This window comes from Gymnoscopelus braueri (genome assembly GCF_963280865.1).
Source record: "Gymnoscopelus braueri genome assembly, chromosome: 2".
In the NCBI taxonomy this organism is placed as follows: domain Eukaryota; kingdom Metazoa; phylum Chordata; class Actinopteri; order Myctophiformes; family Myctophidae; genus Gymnoscopelus; species Gymnoscopelus braueri.
Window position 1 is genome coordinate 10,726,990 of NC_137604.1, and position 24,080 is coordinate 10,751,069.

The 24,080-nt window shown below is 41.3% G+C and overlaps 1 protein-coding gene across 2 annotated transcripts in view; it reads right to left on the bottom strand.

Annotated features, from left to right (window-relative positions):
* Positions 1-24,080, bottom strand: part of LOC308098915 (uncharacterized protein) — a 52,362-nt gene that overhangs the window by 25,878 nt on the left and 2,404 nt on the right. Inside the window, exons 4-6 of one of the 2 annotated variants that reach the window (XM_080447385.1) lie at positions 23,114-23,197; positions 22,813-22,856; positions 20,926-21,437 (exon numbers count right to left, since the gene is read on the bottom strand). In XM_080447385.1, the coding sequence (XP_080303511.1) occupies positions 21,090-21,437; positions 22,813-22,856; positions 23,114-23,197 (476 nt within the window). In that variant the 3' untranslated portion in view covers positions 20,926-21,089. Of the gene's footprint in view, positions 1-20,925; positions 21,438-22,812; positions 22,857-23,113; positions 23,198-24,080 lie in introns of those variants that run through there. The other variant, XM_080447386.1, reaches the window with a different exon arrangement.

Below are 24,080 nucleotides of genomic sequence, written 5' to 3' on the forward strand. Positions count from 1 at the left end.
TATCATGCATGTTGGTGATATTCCAATGTATAAAACCATGTGAATCATTTAGCTAAAGATTAGCCTGAAGCATTAAGCTAGCCAGGTTAGGTCAAAATGGTGGCCATGGGGCAAGATGAACCAAATGCCTTGGGGTAAATTGAGCCAATTATCCTAATATTAATCACCATTCATATTTGTAATTATGTCTTTGCTTCTCAAATTATGCTGTATGATCTTTCATTTGGATGAATACACTCATTTAAGAGAAGTTTTCAATATTGTATTAACAATTGCAAATATTAAAAGGTTCTGAATAACAAACATTATTTAATTGGTTTTATATTGTTTAAATACCATTAAGAAAATAAATAAGACTATTTGCAAAAGGGAAATGTGTTATTAAATTATTGTTGATACGTGAATACATTATTTGTTCAAGTTTAAACTTGAAAATGCAAAATATCATATGGGTAAATTTACCCCTTGACTAGGATCAACTTACCCCTTACCTGGGGCAAGTTGAACCACATGACCACTTTTTTTTGAGAACCCATATTTTTACAACCATTTGTCATAGATGCACACTCATTATTTCAATTGATAGAAGACATCTTGAAGTTTTAGTAGATGTTTAGATTTTACTTCCATCTCGTTTTTCCTTGCCTAGAGGTCAACTTAAGTAAAAAGTGGTTCATCTTACCCCGTTCTCCCCCTATGCTCAATAAAAATATATTCTAAATCTAATCCAAGAGTTGTCTGACTGAAATACAGTGAGCAGTGGTTGTATCCAACAAAAGATTCATGTTTGTGTTATTAATATTCATAAGTTTGTTTGACAGCACCATGATCAATGTTGTGTAAATAATATATCAAATATGTTTTATTCATGTTATGTGTATTTTCAGACATATTTAAAATAAAACAACTATCCTATAAAAACGATTAATTTGGCGGCCCCTCTGCAGTGACTGAGGACCCCCTAGAGGTCATGGAATGCCTGTTAAATATCCATAATTCAGCAAATGCTACATGTTTTAAATGCATTTATGGAATTTATATTGCCATTTGTGGCATGATGACTGATTTAATAAAAGTTATTTGATCTAAATATATTACATTTCTTCACAGGAAAGTTGCATCCAAATAAAATATAATTTGTTAAGTTCTTCAGATGCTAAAGGCCAAAGCCGTAACCTGCATAGTCATGTGTGTGGTATCAACCAGATGGCAAATAGATGATGCCAGCTAGGTGGCAGAATATACATGTTTATTTTGTAAGTGATATTAAGACATTCTTTAGACTACCTCTCAGCATTGGTAACGTGTACCACATTTTATTTGTTGGGATCTGGTCACCATATATTTGGGATTAGATAGCATACTGTTGTGAAAGAGATTAAGTTATATCCAAAAGCAGTAACAGTGAAGACAAACCTGCTAATGTAAATCTATAGAGGGAGAACACACAAAACATTGTCTGTCAAAAGAAAACTGTTTATTAATCAAACGTATTAAAATAAAATATGACCTACATCATCGGCCCAGCCAATCACAGATTGGAGCTTGATGGAGCTCAGCTTTTTACACCAACAAAGACGATATTTACCGGAACTGATCCCCTTTCCAAAACCCACAAAAAAGATTATGTTATTATAAAAATCAAGTCATTATAACACGATTTGTTTCTTTGGGATGTAAATGACACGGAAATTGCAGGAATAATAACGCGATTAACAACACTAAGTAATGGAGCACAGACATTACCCAGATTGGCTGCAAACAGGGTAAGTGCAATAGTATTAGCTTAGTATTAGCCACATTCGGCTAAGTCCTGGCAGACCCAGTCATTTTTCCGATTTCAGTTGCACAATAATATATTAATATCACATTTACATGCCGATTTAACGTCTGACATTCAAGGGAAATTTAGCCTGGTATTACCAGATTGCTACTGTGGCTTTAAAACATTTTAGACAAAAAGATAATCAGGTTTTTCTCCTCCTGTGAAAAAAAAGACCCAGCAAGAAGACTCAACTTTGTTTGGTCACAAATAATTACTAAAGAAAATACTAAAAAATCAGTACATAAAAATAGAAAAAGTGCTCCTCGGAGCACAAGTCTCCGCCAGGTCAGGTAGGTTATTGTGGCCTCCTGGTGGCGCTATAATAGGCCAATGTGAAAAGGGTGCCATTTGTTCTTAGGCCTTTCACGGCAATCGGACACTGCATTCATGATTTGAGGCATTTTGTTCCAAAAACATATTTTGTGAAATTAGACCTGCTGGTGGCGCTATAACAGACCAATGTGAAAAGGGTGGCATTTGTTCCTCGGCCTAGTGGGAATGTGCCTGCGAAATTTCACGGAAATCGCACACTACGTTCATGATTTGAGGCATTTTGTTCAAAACGGACCTATCCTGCAAAGGATGGAATATGGAATATCGGACATCTGTCTTGATGACATGACTATAGAGATACTGTGTACCGATTTTTGGACAGAATCTGAAGGAAAAATATCCAAAAATGTATTTTACATAAGTCGGCCTCCTGGTGGCGCTGTAAAAAGCAGATGTGAAAAATGCAGTGCAGATGTTTTTCCTTGGCCGCAGATCGGTGCAGTTATAGTTAAAAATGCAAATTGGCCTGTTATAGCGCCACTATGAGGCTGATTTGAACATTTTCAAGTGGCATTTCTTCCTCGGCCTAGTGGGAATGTACGTGTGCAATTTTATGGAAATGGCAAGCTGTGTTCATGATTTGAGGCAGTTTGTTCAAAACGGACCAATCCTGCAAATTTGGAAGCCAATGAGGATGTAATATGGGAAATCGGACAGATCCGGGTTGATCACAGGACTATAGAGATACTGTGTACTGATTTGCATGACGTTTCGATAAAAGCTGTAGGAGTAATGGGCCCATGTGAAAAATGTGGGGCAGAGGTTCTGAATTGGCATCCAGGGAGTGGGTGTGCACAGTTTCGCAGCGACCGGGCCAACGGTGCCGGAGATTAGCTGCTAACACCCGGACAGGACAGGACACACGGACGGACGGATAGTTTCTCCAGACCAGCCACCCCAGGTGAAACTCCTCCCACTAATGACCTCCACTCTGCTTCCACTTCCTGAAAGGGGAGGAGAGCAAAACCAATAGGATGCATCAGGATGAGCAGGGGGAGGGGGGGGCATCACACAACCAACACAACAAACCATCAATTATGTAGTGATTAAGTGATTATAATAATCATACTCTCATGGGTGATGTGGTTCTGTAGATGGTGTTATGACTCCATAGACTTGATTCTGATCCATAGTGGCCGGTTGGAGGCTTTCATAGATGGAGTCTGGACCAGTGATCTGAAAGGGGAGGAGAAGAGAAAGTTTCATTGGTCAAGTACATTAGCAAATATCCAGAATGTGTCTCTGGATATGCATTTAACTCATCCTAACTGTCAGCAGTGAGAAGCCTCCTTGGTTGTGTCCTGGGAACAGTTAAGAGTTCCAAGAGGCTGAGAGTGAGATTTGACCAAGAAGAAGCAACAAGCATAAACACAATTCAGAGAAAACTACATCAAAACAATTTAGCTAGAGAGAAAACAACAAAACAGCTGAACAGCATTATAGTTTTGAAATATTCATTACTTTTAGTTGTAACATTTTTCAGTTTGGTGGTTGATTTCAGTTTAGTTTCAGTTTTTAGTCGTTATAAATATACATTTTAGTCGTTTTATATTTAGGAATTGACTAGTTTTAGTTTAGGTTTTATTTAGTTTTAGTCTTTGTTTTAGTATTTCAGGTATTAATAGGAATGTCTTGATTTATATAAACTGAAAAAAGGTAGGGCTAAATAATGCCTGACATCAGATATGATGGAACAAATAAATAAACATAAATGATTTTACATGCAACTCTGTTGAATTTTTGTTAGTTCAATTTTGTTTTACTTTTACATTGTTATATTATTTTATATTATTATTATATTATAGCATTTTTTACATTTTAGTATTTATTTTAGGTTCAGTAATGACATATTTTTTAAATAAAATTTAATATTTCATATATTTTAGAAAAATATATATCATAATATTTTTCTAATTTTAGTTTTAGTCTTAGTTTTAGTAACTATAATAACCCTGCAACACACAAGTTACACCAGAACAAAGACCAATGATAATACTCACCTCTCTATCATCACCAGTGGGGTTCCTGGCACTGAGGATGACCACTGGAAAATATAAGCAACACTACATTCATTCATGCATGTGCGCGCGCGCGCGCGTGTGTGTGTGTGCGCGCGTGCGTGTGCGAGAGAGAGAGAGAGAGAGAGAGAGAGAGAGAGAGAGAGAGAGAGAGAGAGAGAGAGAGAGAGAGATTCACCTTGTGTTTGTGTTATGACACCATAGACTTGATTCTGATCCATAGTGGCTGGTTGGAGGCTCTGATAGATGGAGTCTGGACCTGTGGTCTGACAGATATAGGGGAGGAGAAGCAGAAGGTTTCATTGGTCAATAACATTTGAACACACCCATAATTTGGAGTGGAGGTGCATAGATGGATGCAAGCACAGAGGCTCACCAAGCAGACCAGAGGACAGTCACTGATGAGAGACTGAGATACTGAAGTTTGACACAATGAACCACACTGACTAACAAACTATAGTATGTGTGTATATTTGCTTCTCATATACTCACCTCTCCATCATCTTCATTGGGCTTCCTGGCACTGAGGATGACCACTGGAATAAATGCAACACATGCTTAACTCTTAACTCTTTCTTCACCCACAATGACCACAAAATAGGGACACCAGGGTGTGTGTGTGTGTGTGTGTGTGTGTGTGTGTGTGTGTGTGTGTGTGTGTGTGTGTGTGTGTGTGTGTGTGTGTGTGTGTGTGTGTGTGCGACTGTGCGACTGTGCGTGCGTGCGTGCGTGCGTGCGTGCGTGCGTGCGTGCGTGCGTGCGTGCGTGCGTGCGTGCGTGCATGCGTGCATGCGTGCGTGACTCACCTTGTGGTTTTCTGGTTCTCTTTATGTAGAACATCAGCGCTGCCACCACTGTCACTGCTGCCACCACTGTCACTGCTAGTGCAACAGTTAAACCAACAAGCAAACCTAGAAATGTACATAATTGAGTTACATCATCAACCTCTGGTGGACACTAGGGCTGTTGAAAGAACTTCAGAAGTTTAATGTAATTTGACTGAAAAATGCCACACACACACGCACACACACACACACACACACACACACACACACACACACACACACACACACACACACACACACACACACACACACACACACACACACACACACACACACACACAAACATACTAGACCAATCTTCTTGGGAATGATGCAAATTGGGAATGCATGCTCCACTCGGTTATGTACCCCTTGTACCCATTGTCAAAGTACCCGTAAGACAATAAACTGACTATCTCTGACTATCTGCTGTATTGCTATAGCAGGACACACTGCACGCATAGGATTTAAGTAAACAGACTACATACCAGCCCCTGAAGACGATGATTCATGAAGCATGGTTGTTGTTGATACGACAGAGATGGTTGTAGAAACATCAGAATGAAGCGTATAAGATTGAGTGGTCATCTTAGCTGATGTAGATGGAGTGGTCATCTTAGCTGTTGTAACAGGACCTGGAAGCATGTTTGAGAATTAAAGAGGAGTATATATATTATTATTTTTAAGTTTAAGCAATTATGTTACTAGTTTTACAAAAAAAAAAAGCAAAATATTGAGAATAGAATATAGAACAAAGGCAATATTTTAACATAAAGTGTAATCATGATGTACAGTTCATCATTGAGGCACAGTTGTTACAGACTTACCATCTTTAACAATAAAGTGCACATGTATGCATTCATCCGTAAGTATGTTCTTGAATGAATGAAAATATTTGATCAAGTTTACGTTTAAATGTTTATTATTATCGTCGTTATTTTGACACAATAATGAATCCTTTCAACATATGGAGAATGAGACATGGTACAAATTCATCATTGAGGCACAGTAGTTATATACTTACCATCTTTAACATTAAGATTAACTTGTCTGTATTCATCCATCCGGTATTCTCTCTCCAGTCCACATACATATGTTCCAGAGTCAGACTTCTTGAGTTTAGTGATGGATACAAATAATTCTGCCTGATAATTTCTTATACTTATTCTATCTTTTGTTGCAGTTTTTCCTTTTTCTGCTTTGGCAATTATGTCTTGGTTTATTTTGCATTCATTTTTACAGAGGTACAATGTATAATCCGCATTCCACCAGGCCCATTTATCCCATGAGCAGGTGAAAGACACGTCACCCCCAACTTGGCCAGTTGCGCTGAGAGGTGTTGTCTCCACAATACTCCACGCTACAGTACAAGAGGTAAGCAAGATAACAGCTCATCAGTATGACACACAACTTATTAACTGACAACATGATGTGAGGAGTGTATTTTTGCAGAAGGTTTTAACATGCTCTACACAACAGTGGACAGACAAAGGATGAAACAGAGACATTGAGAGCATCAAACAGACACTCAGAGTCAGAGACAACCACACAGGCAGAGAGACACATGAAAACAAGCAGAGGTCACTCACCAGAAAGCAAACAGTAAATGTAGACATTTCTCATGATGACAACGAGCTGCAGGTGACTTGTTTAATTCTGGAAGGAGACGATGTGTGCCTTCCTCCTTTGAAAAAAGGTCTTTACATCATTAAACTCCACCCTCTTCCTCTACTGCAAACATACAAACATGGTCACGTTCATACACTCTCATTTGTGGTTAGCTTCACTTCATGTCTCTGGGCCTGACTTACCGTTGGGCTAGGGTGGGCTGCAGCCCAGAGGCCTCCACATTTTTGGTGAAAAGGAAAAAAAATATATATTAATATATATATATATATATATATATATTTTATTGATTATTATTTGATTATTTTTATGATCAAATTGTAAAGTATTGCAATCCAATTCAAGTGAGATTTGTGTTTAGTTATTGTATATTTAGTTGTTTTATGGTTAAAACATTGAGAGCCTCTGCTCTGCTATCCACATACTGCAGACATTTTTTTCGCGGACCGCGGCCGCCGGATTAGACCCGGGGCGAGGGTGTTTTAGGACGACGGTTCTTCTTCTATTCCATTTCTGAATGGAGAGGCGCGATGGAGGGAAGAAAGACCGGCCGTCGGCCGATGTTTCCTTTTTGCTTGATATTGTTTGATGGTGGCGAAACAATCATGACTGATACACATGAAAGAAGAGTAGACCCTTCACAGCTAATAGAGAATCTTTCATTTTAAGAATCGGTTCAGAATTGAATGAGTATGGCTATAGTTAACCCTATAACGCCAAATGTATCATGATACACACATTGCACTGATTTTTTAATAAATCAGTGTAATGAATACTTGGACCAAGAACCTGTTGTATCATATGTGACACATCCCCACTTCCCCCTGGACCATACCATTTGCACTGCAGGTAGTTACAGAGCCTCAGGTGGTCTGACCCAAAATGGCTGCCATCAACTAAACAGGAGAGGTTGATGCACTACTAACAAACAATTATTTTTTAAGCAGTTCGGGTACGTTTTCCTAGTACATCTTTACTAATATTTTGAAATAAGTGTTGGATAACTTGAATGCACTTATGAGCTCTCAAAATTTAGCATTTGAGTTTGTTTTTTATGATGTCAAAAGTGTTTGTATCATATTTGATACTACAGGTCTATAGTCCTTTACGATTTGTATCATATTTGATACTACAGGTCTAAAAGAAATGTTTTTTTTTTTTTTGTAATGTTAAAACCGACTTGATTTTTTTTTATTGTTTCAAAATTTTATCCCACGATTTTGTAACCCTATTTTTTACACCCAGTGCCAAGCTCTATGTAATCCTGGGCACTACACTCCCTCTGCCAACCTTTCAATGCCTCCTTCAATGCATGAGAGCTAACTGACCTTCTTATCACCTGACAGGGTAGAGTTTCCCTGGTTGGACGTAGCGCGTGGAAGGAACACGTTATTCCAACCAGTTCCTTTCCCCTCCATCAGGCGCCCCGGCTGGCCAGGGGGAGGCAGTAAAACCGACTTGAAATACCCCTTTTAATACCCCTTGTATCAAATATGATACAACAAATAAATGATACAAAGGAATGTTAAAAAAAATAAAACAAAATCAAAAATGTTTTAAGACCCAATAAAGTGTCCCTTTTCCAAATTTTGGAATTTTCTGACCTTTCCTTCATAGTTCAGGTTCTAGAGGGTTAAATGTAAAGCTCTTTCTGCTATAAATATGCATCCATTCACTACTCCACTTCATGGAGTACATTTTTTTGTACCGAATTAACCAAATTAAACCCGAAATAAAAAGAAAAACAACCCGCAAAAAAAACGAATGTGCATGCGTGCCAGGGGGGCCTCAACAATTACTCTAGCCCACAGGCCTCCACTCCTATAAATCCGGGCCTGTCTGTCAACTCTAAGATTCACAGAATATTTATACTTAGGAAGATTGTGAAACCTTAGAAAGTTCAGTTTCACTTTCAATTGAATACAGTGGCCTACTATAATAAAATGACTGCTGGCAAAACAAATAATGGTCCTCACTGACTGATAGTAGTGTATGTATCTTTAGATCTGTTAATTACTGTTACTAGAAGTTCGGCCCACTACGCAGGCCTCACCTCTAGCGCCCGCTCCCACGTAGTGCCCGCGCCCAGGTAGCGCCCGCACCTAGGTAGCGCCCGCACCCAGGTAGCGCCCACTTGGCAGCGCATATCAGCGGCGTAGCGTCATGAGGGCCAGTGGGGCCATGGCTCGTTCAGTAAAGACCCTCGCGTGTCTGATATCTGGCATAGAGGGGCGGATTCTAAATCTCCAGAGAAAACATCCGTGGGCTCCCATTGGTTCACCGATCTGTGCGCCCGCCCTGCGCCACTCCTCCTCCCCCAATGTGCAGTATTGAGAGCCCTGACGTCACAACATTTGGAGCGATGGCCACTGCACTCTGGTTGGTTGGGGTACACCTAGGGCCCAGGTAGAACCCACTTAAAGCCCGCATGGGCAAACCCAGTTAGGACCCGACTCGGTCCCACATAAACGTGGCTAGTTGGGGCCGACCTAAGGGCCAGGTAGAACCTACTTATATCCCAGTTAGGACCCACCTCGGCCCCACATAGAATTGCCTAGGTGGGGCCCACCTATAAGGCCCAGGTAGAACACACGTATATCCCACAAGGGCATCCCAGTTGGGACTCAAGTGGATCCCGCTGACATTGCCGACATGGGGTCCATATGGTTTAGAGAGAGAGAGAGAGAGAGAGGAGGGAGGGAGGGAGGGGGAGAGAGAGAGAGAGAGAGGAGAGAAATATTAGGCAACAAGTTCTTACCGCACGTAAATAATGTCTGCATGTGCTCCTGCCTACAAGCAGTGGTGGCTTATCCAACGGGCTTGAGGTGCTGAAGCACAGGGCACCAACCTTGGGCACCCCCCCCCCGTTGACAAAACGCTCCCGGGGGCACAAACCGGGTCCAAGCACCGGGCACCACGGAGGCTTAGGCCGTATCCACACGGAGACGTTTTAAAAAATGTCACATAGTCGTTTTCAAAAAGTTTACCGTACACACGGAATCGTCTCAATAAATGTGTGTGTCCACACGAAACCACAAACTGAAAACGCTGTAGTATATATGCCTGGCCTGTGGGTGGTGCTGTGGAGGAAAGTTACTAAGTACATTTACTCAAGTACTGTACTTAAGTACAATTGAGGTATTTTTCACTTTACTCGAGTATTTCCAAATTCCAATACTTTTACTTCTACTTCTACTCCACTACATCTCAGAGGAAAATATTGTACTTTTACTCCACTACAATTATTTGAACACTTTAGTTAATACTAGTGACTTTGCAGATATAATCATGACATTATAAAACATTTATATTTATTTATTTGCCCTATTTTACATAGACTATTTAAAAATAGCCGATCTACAAGCTCACGACGCGCATCGCGACGCATTGTGAGCTTGTAGATCAGCTATTTTCAGTACTTTAAGTATATTTTGATGCCAATACTTTTGTACTTTTACTTTGATTGAACTCAAGTAACATTTTGAGCACAGGCCTTTTACTTGTAACAGAGTATTTTTATATTGTGGTATTGCTACTTTTACTTGCTTTTACTTTTACTTTACTAACATTGACAGCTACTCACAACGTCTCCTGAACGCACAGTCTGTGTAAAGTCTACAACACATACACACACAATGCGTGACAGAGACATACCATACAGAGAGAAGCTGAACGCGGATGCAAAGGCACGCTACCTGGAAAAAATGTCATTACATCTGTGCCCCAGATCATGTAATGACAGTGTGCCCTGTCAGAGTCACAATCATTCATTTCATAGACTGGTTCACCTGAACCGAAAATAAAATATAGTCATCTTGAGTACTGATTATTTATATATTATTATTAATATTATTAGCGAATTATTATTATTATTATTATTATTATTATTATTATTATTATTATACTGTTCATTCATTAATCATTGAGCTAGTAAGTGAACGGAACGGAACCTGTGTTGCCAGATTTTGCGAGAAAAATAAGCAACCAGGTCTATGAAAACAAGCTACTTGAATGAAAATAGCCGATCTACAAGCTCACGTGAGCTTGTACATAGGCTATTTAAAAAAAACTCTTGCAATAAAATGAAGAATACTTGATTTTTTTTTTAAAACATTCTAACAACACTAATGCTCTGGCACAGAACATTTTCATGAAAATATTTGAAAACCACTGGTTTAAAAAAAAAATAAAAAATTGGAAGCAAGCCTAAATAAGCAAGAACACTTTATAAATAAGCCACACAAAAAACGCAACCCGCAACTACCAATTTTACAAGCAACTTTACAGAAAAAGCCAGAAAAAGTTCTGCCCAAAGTCGCTTATAATAAGCCGACATGGCAACGCTGATTCTCATCCAGACTCGGTCTCATCAATCAACACAACATGTTTATATTTTTATTGTGTGCTGTCATGCTTGTTTGAGCACAGGTAGAGAGCCTAAATGTGTTTGTTTCATTGTATTTAAGATATTCGATAACAATTCTTTTTTTTTAAATGCCAGATTTAGCTAATACGGCCGTAAACGTCCCATTCAAACTGCTAGCTTAGCCACTAGCGTCCTGGCTGAATTCAACCTGGTGTTTGTACTTTCTCTATTTACAAGTTAACCCGTACATCTACATAAACGTTCAGATTTCAAATATAAAGTGCTTAACTCATGGCCATGGATGTTAAAATTCACTTTGTGTGGGTATAAGTACCCGTATCTTCCGTATTGTTCAATAAAAAGCATTTTAATCCGATCGGCAGCCATTTTCTCATAGAGTTATAATGTTTTAGAGTGCAATACTCCTCCCAACCGGTAGGGTCGCGTAAATGAAAGTCAATGGAGAAAATTCGAAGTCAATGGCCACCAATCGGATTAAAATGATTTTTATTGAACAATACGGAAGATAGGTGTACTTATGCGGGCCCATACATAAGTGTAACATCCGTGGCCATGGGGTCAGCACTTTATATTAGAAATATGAACGTTTATGTAGATGAACGGGTTATAAATGGAGAAAGTGCAAACACCAGGTTGAAGTTCATCCATGATCGTCGTAACAGACGACCGTCATGTGATCCATGGTCAACAGAAAGGCGTTTGTTTTCATTCTTATAAGACCGCATGGCTCATTTGTATGCACGTGAATATACTGTACATTAAAAAGTAACTAAGCGGAAAGTAACTAAATACATTTACTCCATGTCCACTTGTGGCTGTAAAAGCCCTATTGCGTTAAGTAGTACAAACGCAACGCTGACGGGGTCGGGGTGTTTGTTGTTGGGGGGGGGGGCGGGCGGCGGCGCATGCAGGGTCGGGGGGGGGGTTCGGGGGGCACGCATGCAGGGGGGGGGGGGGGTGCTCGGCGCATGCGGGTTAAGCGAGAGGTGGAGCTATAGCGTCATCGTTTCAGGAAAGAAGCGTATTTGGTTGTACACACGGAGACGCAAGGGTGGCGTCTTCGGGGGGTGGGGGAACGGGGGGACGGGGGTGGGGGGACGGGGGGGGGGGCGGGTTTAAGCGAGAGGTGGAGCTATAGCGTCATCGGTTCAGGAAAGATGCGTATTGCCGTATTTGGTTGTACACACGGAGACGCAAGGGTGGCGTTTTCAGATTAATTCACTCTGGGACCCGTTTTCAAAAATAAGCGTATTGCAGACCTAAAACGCCGGCTCCGTGTGGCCAAAATGTGCAAACGATTAAAAATTATGCGGTTTCACCTAAAATCGTATCCGTGTGGATGTGGCCTTAATCCGCCCCTGCCTACAAGTGCCTGTTTTTGTGTGCGCAGAGAACACAGCTGACCTACAAGCCCACACAGCGTTGCATCAGCCAAGCTTGTGGTCTTGCAGATCTGTGTGGGCGGAGCTACACTACGCTCCTGCATGTTGCTGAAGGAACAACACACAGCTGTGCGAATTGAGTGCACAGACAGGGAGGAGAAGCAGAGCTGATTTTCAGCTTTCGCTGGAATGCTAAAATTGCCATTCGAATGTAGTTCTAATATATATATATATATATATATATATATATATATATATATATATATATATATATATATATATGTATATATTTTAATTTAATTTAAATTTAAATTTAAATTTAAATTTTTATTTCCTGACCTACCAATGCGAAAATGAATGCTTTCATCATGTTTCCCCCATAAACGTCACTTGAGAGTTCACAACAGTATCACAGTAAGTATCACAACAGCGAAAGCTGAAAATCAGCTCTGCTTCTCGTCCCTGTCTGTGCACTCGATTCGCTGAGTTGTGTGTCGTTCCTTCATCAACATGCAGGAGCGTAGTGTAGCTCCGCCCCCACAGATCTGGAAGACCACAAGCTTGGCTGATGCAGGTCAGCTGGTCAGCTGTGTTCTCTGCGCAAACAACAACAGGCACTTGTAGGCAGGAACACATGCAGACATTATTTACGTAGGGTGACCATACGTCCTCTTTTACCCGGACTCTTTTGGGGTGCTGTCCGGCCTGTCCGGGGGGGGTTTATAAAATCCTTCAAATGTCCGGTGTTTTGGGATTTTTTTATTTTTTTTACAATGAAAGCGCTAACTATGGTACTTCCGTAACCCCGGTTTTGTAAATTGCGAACGAGTTGTTCACATTGTTAGTGTTGCCATGTCCGAATATTTACCGCAACTTCAAAAACAAAAATTTGCTTTTTCTGGCTTGTTTTGGAGGAATGTTTTCTTATTTCTCTCACGAGACTTGGCAACACAAGCTGCTGATAGGCTGGAGGCACACGTGACCAAACACACACACACACACACACAGTCACACACACTCACACAGACACACTGAACAGCATACATCGCGCTCAGCGCTGCCTGTCATTCATTGCTCCCCGACTGAGAAAAGTTACACAGACAGAGGCGGAGAAAATGCCGAAACGCAAATGCAACTTCACAGATGAAATGCGCAAAAAGTACCCGTGTTTTCGTCTGGGTCGTGACAAATGTGAAGCAGAGTGTACTGTTTGCAAAGCAGGAACATATGTCTCCGTGGCAAATAAAGGTTCGTCAGACCTGCAAGCCCATATTGCCACTTCAAAGCACAAGAAAGCTGTGCAAGGCGAGACTTCTTCTGCCAAATTGACCGACTATAATAATGTATAATAATGGGGTACCTTACTTGTAAAGATAAGTCTAAGACTTGAGAGAGAGGTTATTTTATTTTGTTAAAAAGCTGAATGTTCATTGCGAACGCGGGAGGAGGCGCCTCCGACCAAGTGGAGCTTACTATGTAACCCTGCTTGGGTTGTGTCTCTCTCTCTCTGTGTCTCTCTCTCTCTGTGTCTCTGTGTCTCTGTGTGCACTGCCTGTGTGCAGCTCCTCTGAGATAAGTAAATGTCCAATTTAGACGTACCATACATCAAATGAAAGGTCTTTGAAAACTGAACACACCTGTCAAGGTTGCGTTTAAGCCCGCCCCTTCCCCCGGAAGCCACGCCCCGGAGAAGGCTCCTAAAAACTCCCCATTGAAACCCCATGTTAAATGAAAAGTGCCCGAATCGCTCCCAAACTTTTTCTACCCCCCCTAAGTGGGGGTCTACGAACAAATACTTCGGGCTCGGATTTTGGCTCCGCCCCCCGGAAGTGGGTGAAACAGGCACTTCAAACACTTTGTTGAATTGTTCAAAAACATTCCAAGTTTTTTTTGGGGGAATTTGTATTTTTCTAAGATGCTCCTTTTAACGCAGATTTTTTTTTAATTTTTTTTTTTATTGGTTACTTTTTTTTAAATATTTTTTTTCATTCTTTTTTTTCTTTTTTTGCGTTCGCTTACCGCGTTCGCGCGTCTTACTTGTACAGAACTTAACATGAAATATTATAGAGAATATTTGTGTGAGAGTGATTATTTTGTTATCTACCTCTCTTTTCTTTTTGTTTAAATGTTGAGGCATTATTCATATTTTTTACATTAGCCATAGGAGACATTATTTTGAAGAATGAGCTATAACATTGAAGAACAGGCTACTTCTCTATTTTCTTTTGTTTATAATTAACAGGTTTTGAGGCATTTAAAAAAAAATTACATTATAAACATGAGAGGTTATTTTGAATAATGGGGTACCTCACTTGTTCTAAGATAAGACTTGTTGAGAGAGAGATGTTGTTTTATTTTGTTAAAAAGCTGAATTATTCATTTAAGCTGTGATTATTTTGTTATCTGAAACAAACAGAGGAGACATGCTTTAAAGGCATACTAGGTAACGTTTTCAACAAAACTAAAGTTAAATTGTATATCTTTTGTGAGTGGCAAAAGTTTCACAACACCCACTCCATGAATTTCACCCCCGGAAGCCTTTTATTTATATATATTCTATTGAACGTGGACGGGGGGGACTTTCCCGGAAAAATGACGTTCCTGGCCAACGTCATGACGTCGTGGCCGACGTCCTGGCCGACGTCATGACGTTGGCCAGGAACTACCGCAACGGTTTCCTGTTTGGCCAGGAACTACCGCGCTAATAACAAAAAGGAACCTCACGCTGATTTTAAGAGAATGTAGGATTGGAAGATCGAAAAAGAACAGAAAAAGAAAGCACAGCTCATGGTAACTAATGCTCCACTGGCTAAGAGAAACGATCCGTAGATAGTATAAAACAATTAAAAGATCGCTTTTTGAAACACTTCCGGCTTCCGGTGAAAACAAATGGAATTCTGGGTAATCGAGGACTACGGAAATTGTATGCAGTGACGGTAGTGACCAGCAGAGGTTGCTAAAAATCGTTATTTGTGATTCTGCATTGTACAACTTTAAATAAATAAATATATTATTTATAAAGCGATATTTTTCAGTACTTCAAAGAGGCCCAGAATTAACCGAATTAACCGAATTAAGGTACCCAAAAAAGAAAAAAAAGTTACAAATCCGGGGGAAAACCGCAAAAAAAATCGCATGGAACGCTGCGCGCGCGTGCATTCGTTGGGTGTCCTCTTTTTGGGAATTCAGAATATGGTCACCCTAATTTACGTGCGGTAAGAAGTTGTTGCCTAATATTTCTCTCCCTGACTTACCAATGCGAAAACAAATGCTTTCATCATGTTCCCCCCATAAACGTCACCTGAAAGTTCACAACAGTATCACAGTAATTATCATATACATTTTTTCACATTCGAATTATTTTCCAATAGTGAAATTCGTTCTGACAGCCCTAACACAGACACACACACACACACACACACACACACACACGGAGAGAGAGGCAAACATGCCGTACTCGCACTGCGAGGTGGACGCTATGTCAACTAGCCCACAACAAGCGTGTGTGTTTGTGTGCGACACCTCTGCTATAATATATTATTAATTCATTAGAACTCTTTACAACTTCTGTGTGTGTGTGTGTGTGTGTGTGTGTGTGTGTGTGTGTGTGTGTGTGTGTGTGTGTGTGTGTGTGTGAGAGAGAGTGTGTGTGAGAGACACACACTGCAGGCAAGGGGGCGGGGGGCCGGGTGAAGTCAAGGCACAGACGGGTCGGCTATGTTGTTTACGGACAAAGGATGCACACTTGAAACAACAACAAAAAAACCTGCCTTAACAGTTGCATGCATTAGCGCACAATGAGGCTAAAGGAAACATTCAGTCTAAATCACTAAATGTCCAGTTTGCTAATTCACAACTACTACTACTATTATTTGAAACCTTCAATTTCTCTAAATATTATACACTTTCACGCCAGCCTACACAGCCAGCACGCCCACTGCGTCCCATATGGTTTCAAGGTGGCCTAAACCATATGGGCCCCATGTCGGCAATGTCAGCGGGATCCACTTGGGTCCCAACTGGGATGCCCATGTGGGATATAAGTGGGTTCTATCTGGGCCTTAGGTGGCTCCCACCTAGGCAATTCTATGTGGGACCGAGGTGGGTCCTAACTGGGTTGCCCATGTGGGCTATACGTGGGTCCTACCTGGGCCCTAGGTGGGCCCCAACTAGGCAAGTCTATTTGGGACTGAGGTGGGTCCTAACTGGGTTTGCCCATGTGGGCTTTAAGTGGGTTCTACCTGGGCCCTAGGTGGGCCCCAATTTGGCAATTTATGTGGGGCTGACGTGGGTCCCATATGGTTTCAAGGTGGGCTGAACTATATGGGCCCACTTGGGCTTGCCCGTGTGGGCTACGTGGGTTCTACCTGGGCTTTAGGTGGGCCCCACCTAGGCAATTCCATGTGGGACCGAGGTGGGTCCCAACTGGGTTGCCCATGTGGCCTTTAGCTGGGTTCTATCTGGGCCCTAGGTGGGCCCCAACTAGGTAAATCTATGTGGGACCGAGGTGGGTCCCAACTGGGATGCCCATGTGGGCTTTAGGTGGCTCCTACCTGGGCCCTACGTGGAACCCAACTAGGCAATTCTATGTGGGACCGAACCTTGTTCGACAGACAGGGGGACAGACACACACACAGAGAAAGAGGGGCGCACAGGACACTCAGCGTTGCCATGTCCTCTGATTATAAGCGAATTTGCCTTACTTATCACCAGTGTTGCCATGTCCCAAAATTATAAGCGACTTTGCCCTACTTTCACACAATACTCTCGCTCACACTGTGAGGTGGCTGTAAGGTGGATCTGCGATGCGAAGTGTACGACGTGTCACGCTAGATGTTCGGGCCGCGCAGCGGCCCGAACTTCTAGTTGTTACTTCTAGTTGTTGTTACTTCTAGTTGTCACTGTGTTACAATTGCCCCCGTGATAAAATCCCATATTCTAGCTAGAAACACGTACTGTATACTAGCATAGGCTGCTGACGTTAATTTGTGACCAATACCATAGAGATACAATTCATCTAAGTTTAAATTAGCTGACATCTTATCTTTAGACAGCAGAAGGAAAATAACGTACACTCAAAAATGTACGTTTACACCTCAAAATCATTTTTTTGTTGAAAACTTCTGCTGAGATGAAATGATCATTCTATCCTTCCATAGGCAGAGAGAGGACCCTACTGAGCATGTTCACAATAAGTCTCACCCCTCTAGCTTATTTCTAATTAGAATTATTGAGTGTGTTACTTTTGTCCCCTGTTACATTTGTCCCTAATCTCCCCTACTGTAACCACAGTACTGAATACCACAGAGACAAGCACAGCCATGGACACGATGTGAAGGCAACGCACACACATTTACATTAACACACGCATGCCATGCGTGCATAGACGCACACACGCATGCACACGTATGCCAGTTTCAATTAGGAATTATTTAAAAAGGGAACGGACGTGGGCGCTGGGGGCGTGTTCTCTCCTTCGCGTCATCAGTGCCCATACCCTAGCTGGGGTTGGCGAAAGAGCCTTTCTGTGTGGAGTTTGCATGTTCTCCCCGTGTCTGCTAGGGTAGGTACCCTCACAAAAACATGCAGTAATCCTGGCCAGCCGGGGCGCCTGATGGAGGGGAAGGGAACTGGTTGGAATAACGTGTTAAAATCAATGTTGCAAAAATGAACATTTTGCCCAAATTTCTTTTTCTTTTTCAATGCATCCCTCTGTTCTTACCTAAACATTTTTTCAAAACAATGGACCAAACTATTAGTAACTTATTGTGGGATGGGAAAGCACCCAGGGTGAGAAAATCACTACTCCAACAATTCAAACTCAATGGAGGTCTCGCGTTACCAAATCTCCTCTTCTACTACTGGTCATCTCACATTCACAAATTAACATATTGGCTTCACTCACCCGAGTTACCATGGTGCAGGCTGGAAGCACAGTCATGTCCATCATCCTCCCTTAGGGCCCTACTCACCTCCTCATTACCACTTAATCACTCCACCTTTACAACCAACCCAGTGGTACGATCCACTCTTAAAATCTGGCTTCAATTCAGGCGCCACTTTCAATTCAAGTCAGCCTCCACATTGATGCCCTTAACGCGCAACCACCAGTTCCCCCCATCACTAGTTGATACATCTTATACATTTTGGCAGAACAAAGGCATTACGTTTTTTAGAGACCTTTATAAAAACGGATCCTTCTATAGTTTCTCAGATCTAGCTTCAGATTATAACCTACCAACATCACATCTGTTTCGTTATTTTCAAGTTAGACACAGTACCACTGCTCTTTTTCCTTCCTACCCTTCTCTACCGCCTAAACAGTGTTGGGATGACTTTCTCGAATTCAAACCCCACCAGGATTCACTCATTTCTAAAATATACAACAAACTTATGACCTTTGACGACCACCCCATAGTTAAGGCACGGTTAGCTTGGGAAGAGGAACTGGGAGTACACCTAACTGATTTTGGAGACCAATGGTGGGACAAAGCAATACACAAAATCGGATCAAGCATACCGTGCGCAAGGCTAGAACTTATACAGTTTAAGGTATTACACAGAGTTCACTTTTCCAAAACTAGACTATCAAAAATGTTCCCATCCATAGTAGACCAATGTGAAAGATGTCACTCCTCACCATGTAACCTGAGTCATATGTTTTATTTCTGCTCCAAACTTAACACATTTTGGACTGATTACTTCGATACTTTGTCCAAGGTTTTGGGTCTTGAAATACACAGGAACCCCCTATTAGCCATATTTGGGGTCACAAGTGGTTGTGTTACTCGGACCAATTCCATACAATCAGATGTACTAGCTTTCACATCTTTATTGGCGAGACGCTGTATTTTACTTCTATGGAAATCGTCTAAAGCCCCATCCACGTCCAGATGGCTCAGGGATGTAATGTATTATATCAAGCTGGAAAAGATTAAATATTCCGTACAGGGCAATTCTGCTATGTTTTCCCATAAATGGGATCCATTTATCACTTATTTCAACTCACTACAAACTCTACCCCCTGACTGAGTCCCCCCCCACCCTACCTATCTTCCCCTCCCCCCGCCCTTCCCCCCTTTCTCTCTCCTTTATCCTCTTTTTTTTTTTTTCTCTCTTTTTTTTTTTTGTTTTAATCTTTTTGTTAAATTTAACTTATTTCTATCAACAGTGTACACACTCCCCAGTAATTTTTCTTATTATATTTCAAGTCTGTGAGTACCTGTATGATTATATATATATATATATATATATATATATATATATATATATATATATATATATATATATATATATATAATTTTCTCTTTTTTCTTTTTTGTGGCTGTTTGTTTTATATACAGAGACAATGCCGGGTAAAAATGTAAAAAAAAGGGGATATAAATATAACTGTACATGCATATATCATGTCTGTGAAACCTAAATTGAATTCCCGAATAAAAAATATTTAAAAAAAAAAGGAATAACGTGTACCTTCCACGCGCTACGTCCAACCAGGGAAACTCTCCCCTGTCAGGTAACAAGAAGGTCAGTTGGCTCTCATGCATTGAAGGAGGCATGAGCTCGGCCCTGGCCTCCCTAGGTTGGCAGAGGGAAGGTAGTGCCCAGGATTACATAGACAATTGGCACTGGGTGTAAAAAATAGGGTTACAAAATCGTGGGATAAAAATAAATAAAAAAGGGAACGGAATTAGTAAGCACAGCCAAACAAGCAATTTCCTGTCATGTCAGGGAGGTTGTCACACAGTAGATACCGTATAAATGTCCTATACCTGTACACTTACCCCCTCTATAATTATCACATTGTAGGTAAGGTAAGGTTAGTCTGGGCAAGGGAACTGAAATAGTCATGTCAAATGTTATGGATACAGTTTAGTTCAGATTGTCCAGAGAGTTCTGTCTGTTCTTTGGCCTCCTCCCTCTTAGTCACCAAGAAAAGCCGTCCACAAGTCCTTAAGTCGAAAAGGATGAGTTGTTTATTTCAAACCAGACTCTGGGATGAACCCAGGAAAAAACACAAAACAACAAAGCTCAAACTAACTTTGGCAGTGGAAACTTACCAAAAATAAATAAACATTACGAAACAAAATACATGTACTGCATTGCTCTATCTAAATATCACAGGAGAGTAAACAATTACTAAAAATAAATGACAGCACACTCCTTGTCTCCTAAACCAGCTAAAGATCCTAAACCAGCTAAGCTAAAGAAAGCATCTGTGTTGTCACAAACTGTGTTCGGATAGTATAATGCAAGTGTACTACACAATTATAGTACCGGTATTTCTAAGGTATGACTTTTATTTTTTATGACATTTGTATAATATTTATTTTGGATGATAGTATCCTTGGACTTTTATTTCTGATGACATAAACACCACAGTCCCTTCTCCTTGGTTCAGGTTAAAGGGGGAATACAGGAAAGTGTTGTGAGATTAATGCCATCTAAAAATGTCCCGGGTTTGAAGCCTGGCTGACCTTTGTTACGCGTCACTCCTCGAATCTCTTTCCCTGTTTCCTGTCTCTCTATACTAGGGTCTATCAATAAAGGCTAGAAAATAACTAAATGGAAAAAAAAAAGCTTGGTACACTGTGATGTAAGCAAGACAGCTGTAGCCCAATACAATTAATAATGGGAGTGAGTGGTGCCAATACTATTGTTCTGTGGCAATGGCTATACTGAAGATTTTTTATTTTAGTGTCCATAATTTTCCTTCACATCTTTAGGCAGCTGTGCCATTGAATAAAAATCATCATCAGGAATCACATTGACTGATGGCACCAGTGAAGAGCTTTGAGACATTTTAGTATCTTGGTTTGGATGCAAATCAACACAGAAAGTGACTCTGCTTTCCTCAGAGAAGTGTACAGTATCGTAAGTCAAATCTGTAGGATCCTGGTGGGTGTAATCGTTAACATTAGCATAGATGGAGGTTGGGCGGGCCTTGTTGGTCTTGTTGACAGTTGCGTAGACAGGAGACATGGTGAGAGAGGGGTTCTCTGCTGATTCGTCTTCACCTCTCGTTTCTTCATTTGTACGTGTCTAGAAAATAGGATGGAGAGGGAGTATATCAAGTTTTTTATGAAGTTGAAAGAAAGCAATAAACTAGAAAAAGTGCTCCTCGGTGCGCAGGTCTCCTTCAGGTCAGGTAGGTTATTGTCGCTTCCTGGTGGAGCTATAATAGGCCATTTCTTCTTAGGCCTTTCACAGCAATTGGACACTGCATTCATGATTTGAGACATTTTGTTCCAAAATGTGTTTTGCTAAATTAGACCTGCTGGTGGCGCTATAACAGGTCAATGTGAAAAGGGTGGCATTTCTTCCTCTGCCTATAGACCCCTTAACAGACGACGTCACACTGACAAGAACCAGTATGCGCGCTCAGGCCGGCACCAAATGAAACCCATTCTGTCATGTCTCTAGGATGCGCCTCACTAGCCAACACACAAGAGGAGTTTGAATTAACTGAAACCAGCACACCCCGAAACAATATGTTGGGAATTGATTGCATGAAACAATCACCAGTGCGTCCAGTCTCAATGTTGGTAAACAAATAATTGGTCTATTGTCAAGGCAGAAGGAGTAAAATGTGTTTTACAAAAGTCAGCCTCCTGGTGGCGCTCTAAAAGGCAGATGTGAAAAATGCAGGGCAAAGGTGTTTCATTGGCCTCTAGGGAGTGTGTGTGCAAAATTTCAGGCAGATCAGGGCAGTTATAGGTAAAAATGTGAATTGGCCTGTTATAGCGCCACCATGAGGCTGATTTCAAAATGTTCCGGTGGCATTTCTTCCTCGGCCTAGTGGGAATGCGCCTGAAGAATTTCACGGAAATCGCATGCTACGTTCACGATTTGAGGCATTATGTTCAAAACGAACCAATCCTGCAAACTTCGGAAGCCAATAAGGATGGAATATGGAAAATCGGACAGTTCCGTTGATTGATCACATGACTATATAAATACTGTGTACCGATTTGCGTGTTGTTCGGACAAAACCTGTACGGAGTAATGTCAAGAAATTTGTTTTGCAAAAATCGGCCTCCTGGTGGCGCTATAACAGGCCAATCTGAAAAGTTCGGGGCAGAGGTTCGGCTTTGGCATCCAGGGAGTCCAGGGAGTTTGCACAGTTTCACAGCGACTGGGCCAACAGTGGCGGAGACACATGGACGGACGGACGGACGGACGGACGGACGGACGGACTGACGGACGGACGGACGGACGGACGGACGGACGGACGGACGGACGGACGGACGGACGGACGGACGGACGGACGGACGGACGGACGGACGGACGGACGGACGGACAGGGTGCAAAACATAGTCTCGGCCATGCCTTTCAGCCTGGCGGACAAAATAAACAATCCACATACACCAGAACATAGAACAATGAAGAATTATATGAAAATGGTCGTAATACTCACCTCTCCACCATCTTCAATGGGGTTGATGGTACTGAGGATGACCACTGGAAAATATATGCAACACATTCATCTGATAGTATGAACTGGTAGTTTTGTTTATGTGTGAGAGTCACAGAGGTAATCCCTGCTCTCCAAGGAAGATATTAGGCTTCTGGGCTACAGGCAGAGCTACTCTGCTACGTGCGTGTGTGTGTGTGTGTGTGTGTGTGTGTGTGTGTGTGTGTGTGTGTGTGTGTGTGTGTGTGTGTGTGTGTGTGTGTGTGTGTGTGTGTGTGTGTGTGTGTGTGTGTGTGTGTCTCACCTTGTGGTTTTCTGGTTCTCTTTAAGTAGAACAGCGCTGCCACCACTGTCACTGCTAACACAACAGCTAAACCTACAAGCCAACCTAGAAATGTGCATAATTGAGTTACATCAGCTCTGGTAGACACAATTTCAGACACAACATAAATACATACTGTACATCAGTGATTCTCAACCTGTGTGCCAGGGCCCACTGGCCACAAGGCTATTGCAAGTGGGCCGCCAAATAATTGGGAAAACACTCAGATTAAAATGATAATATAACATAAATATATTTGTTGAAAGTTTCTTTTAAATCCATTGATCCAAGCTGGAACACAATTGATTGATTGTTCATTAAAATAAACATGCTCTGAAAACGTGGTCTAACCACATAACAAGGCAGTGTCCGGTTCTAGGCTACAGAGAAGGGGGACCTTTTTCTTATTCCCACATAACAGCTCTAAGGTATAGTCATGACAAAGTGTAATGTTGAAAATGAGCAGCATGCCCCTTCAACTGATTTTAATGCTCTATTAACAAATGTTTCTGGGACCCCCTCAAGGAAGGTTTTGATGCGATTTGTCAGACAACTCCCGAGATCGTATGTACATAATTTGGTGAATAAATCTAAAAAGTTTCTGAAATAACTTTTTGGAAGCCAACAACAGCCAATCAATATGGCATACATGTATGAAAAATCGGTAGCACTTGCTATGCATCCTATGTGTATAACGCATCATGAACATACTTATAAGGCATTATAATCTGCTCATAACCCTGTATAATCAGATTTATAAGAGCTCATAAATACTCATAATGCTTTATAACCATAACCATAACACATTATAAGGCCTTTTATAATGACTTATAAGTATCAAGTGTTATAATATATATATGCCTATGAATTGAATACCAAGGCCCTCATTGGAAACAAGTCCGCAAGGACTTTTATGAACGGACCTGTTAGACAAAGTATTTTAAATGTA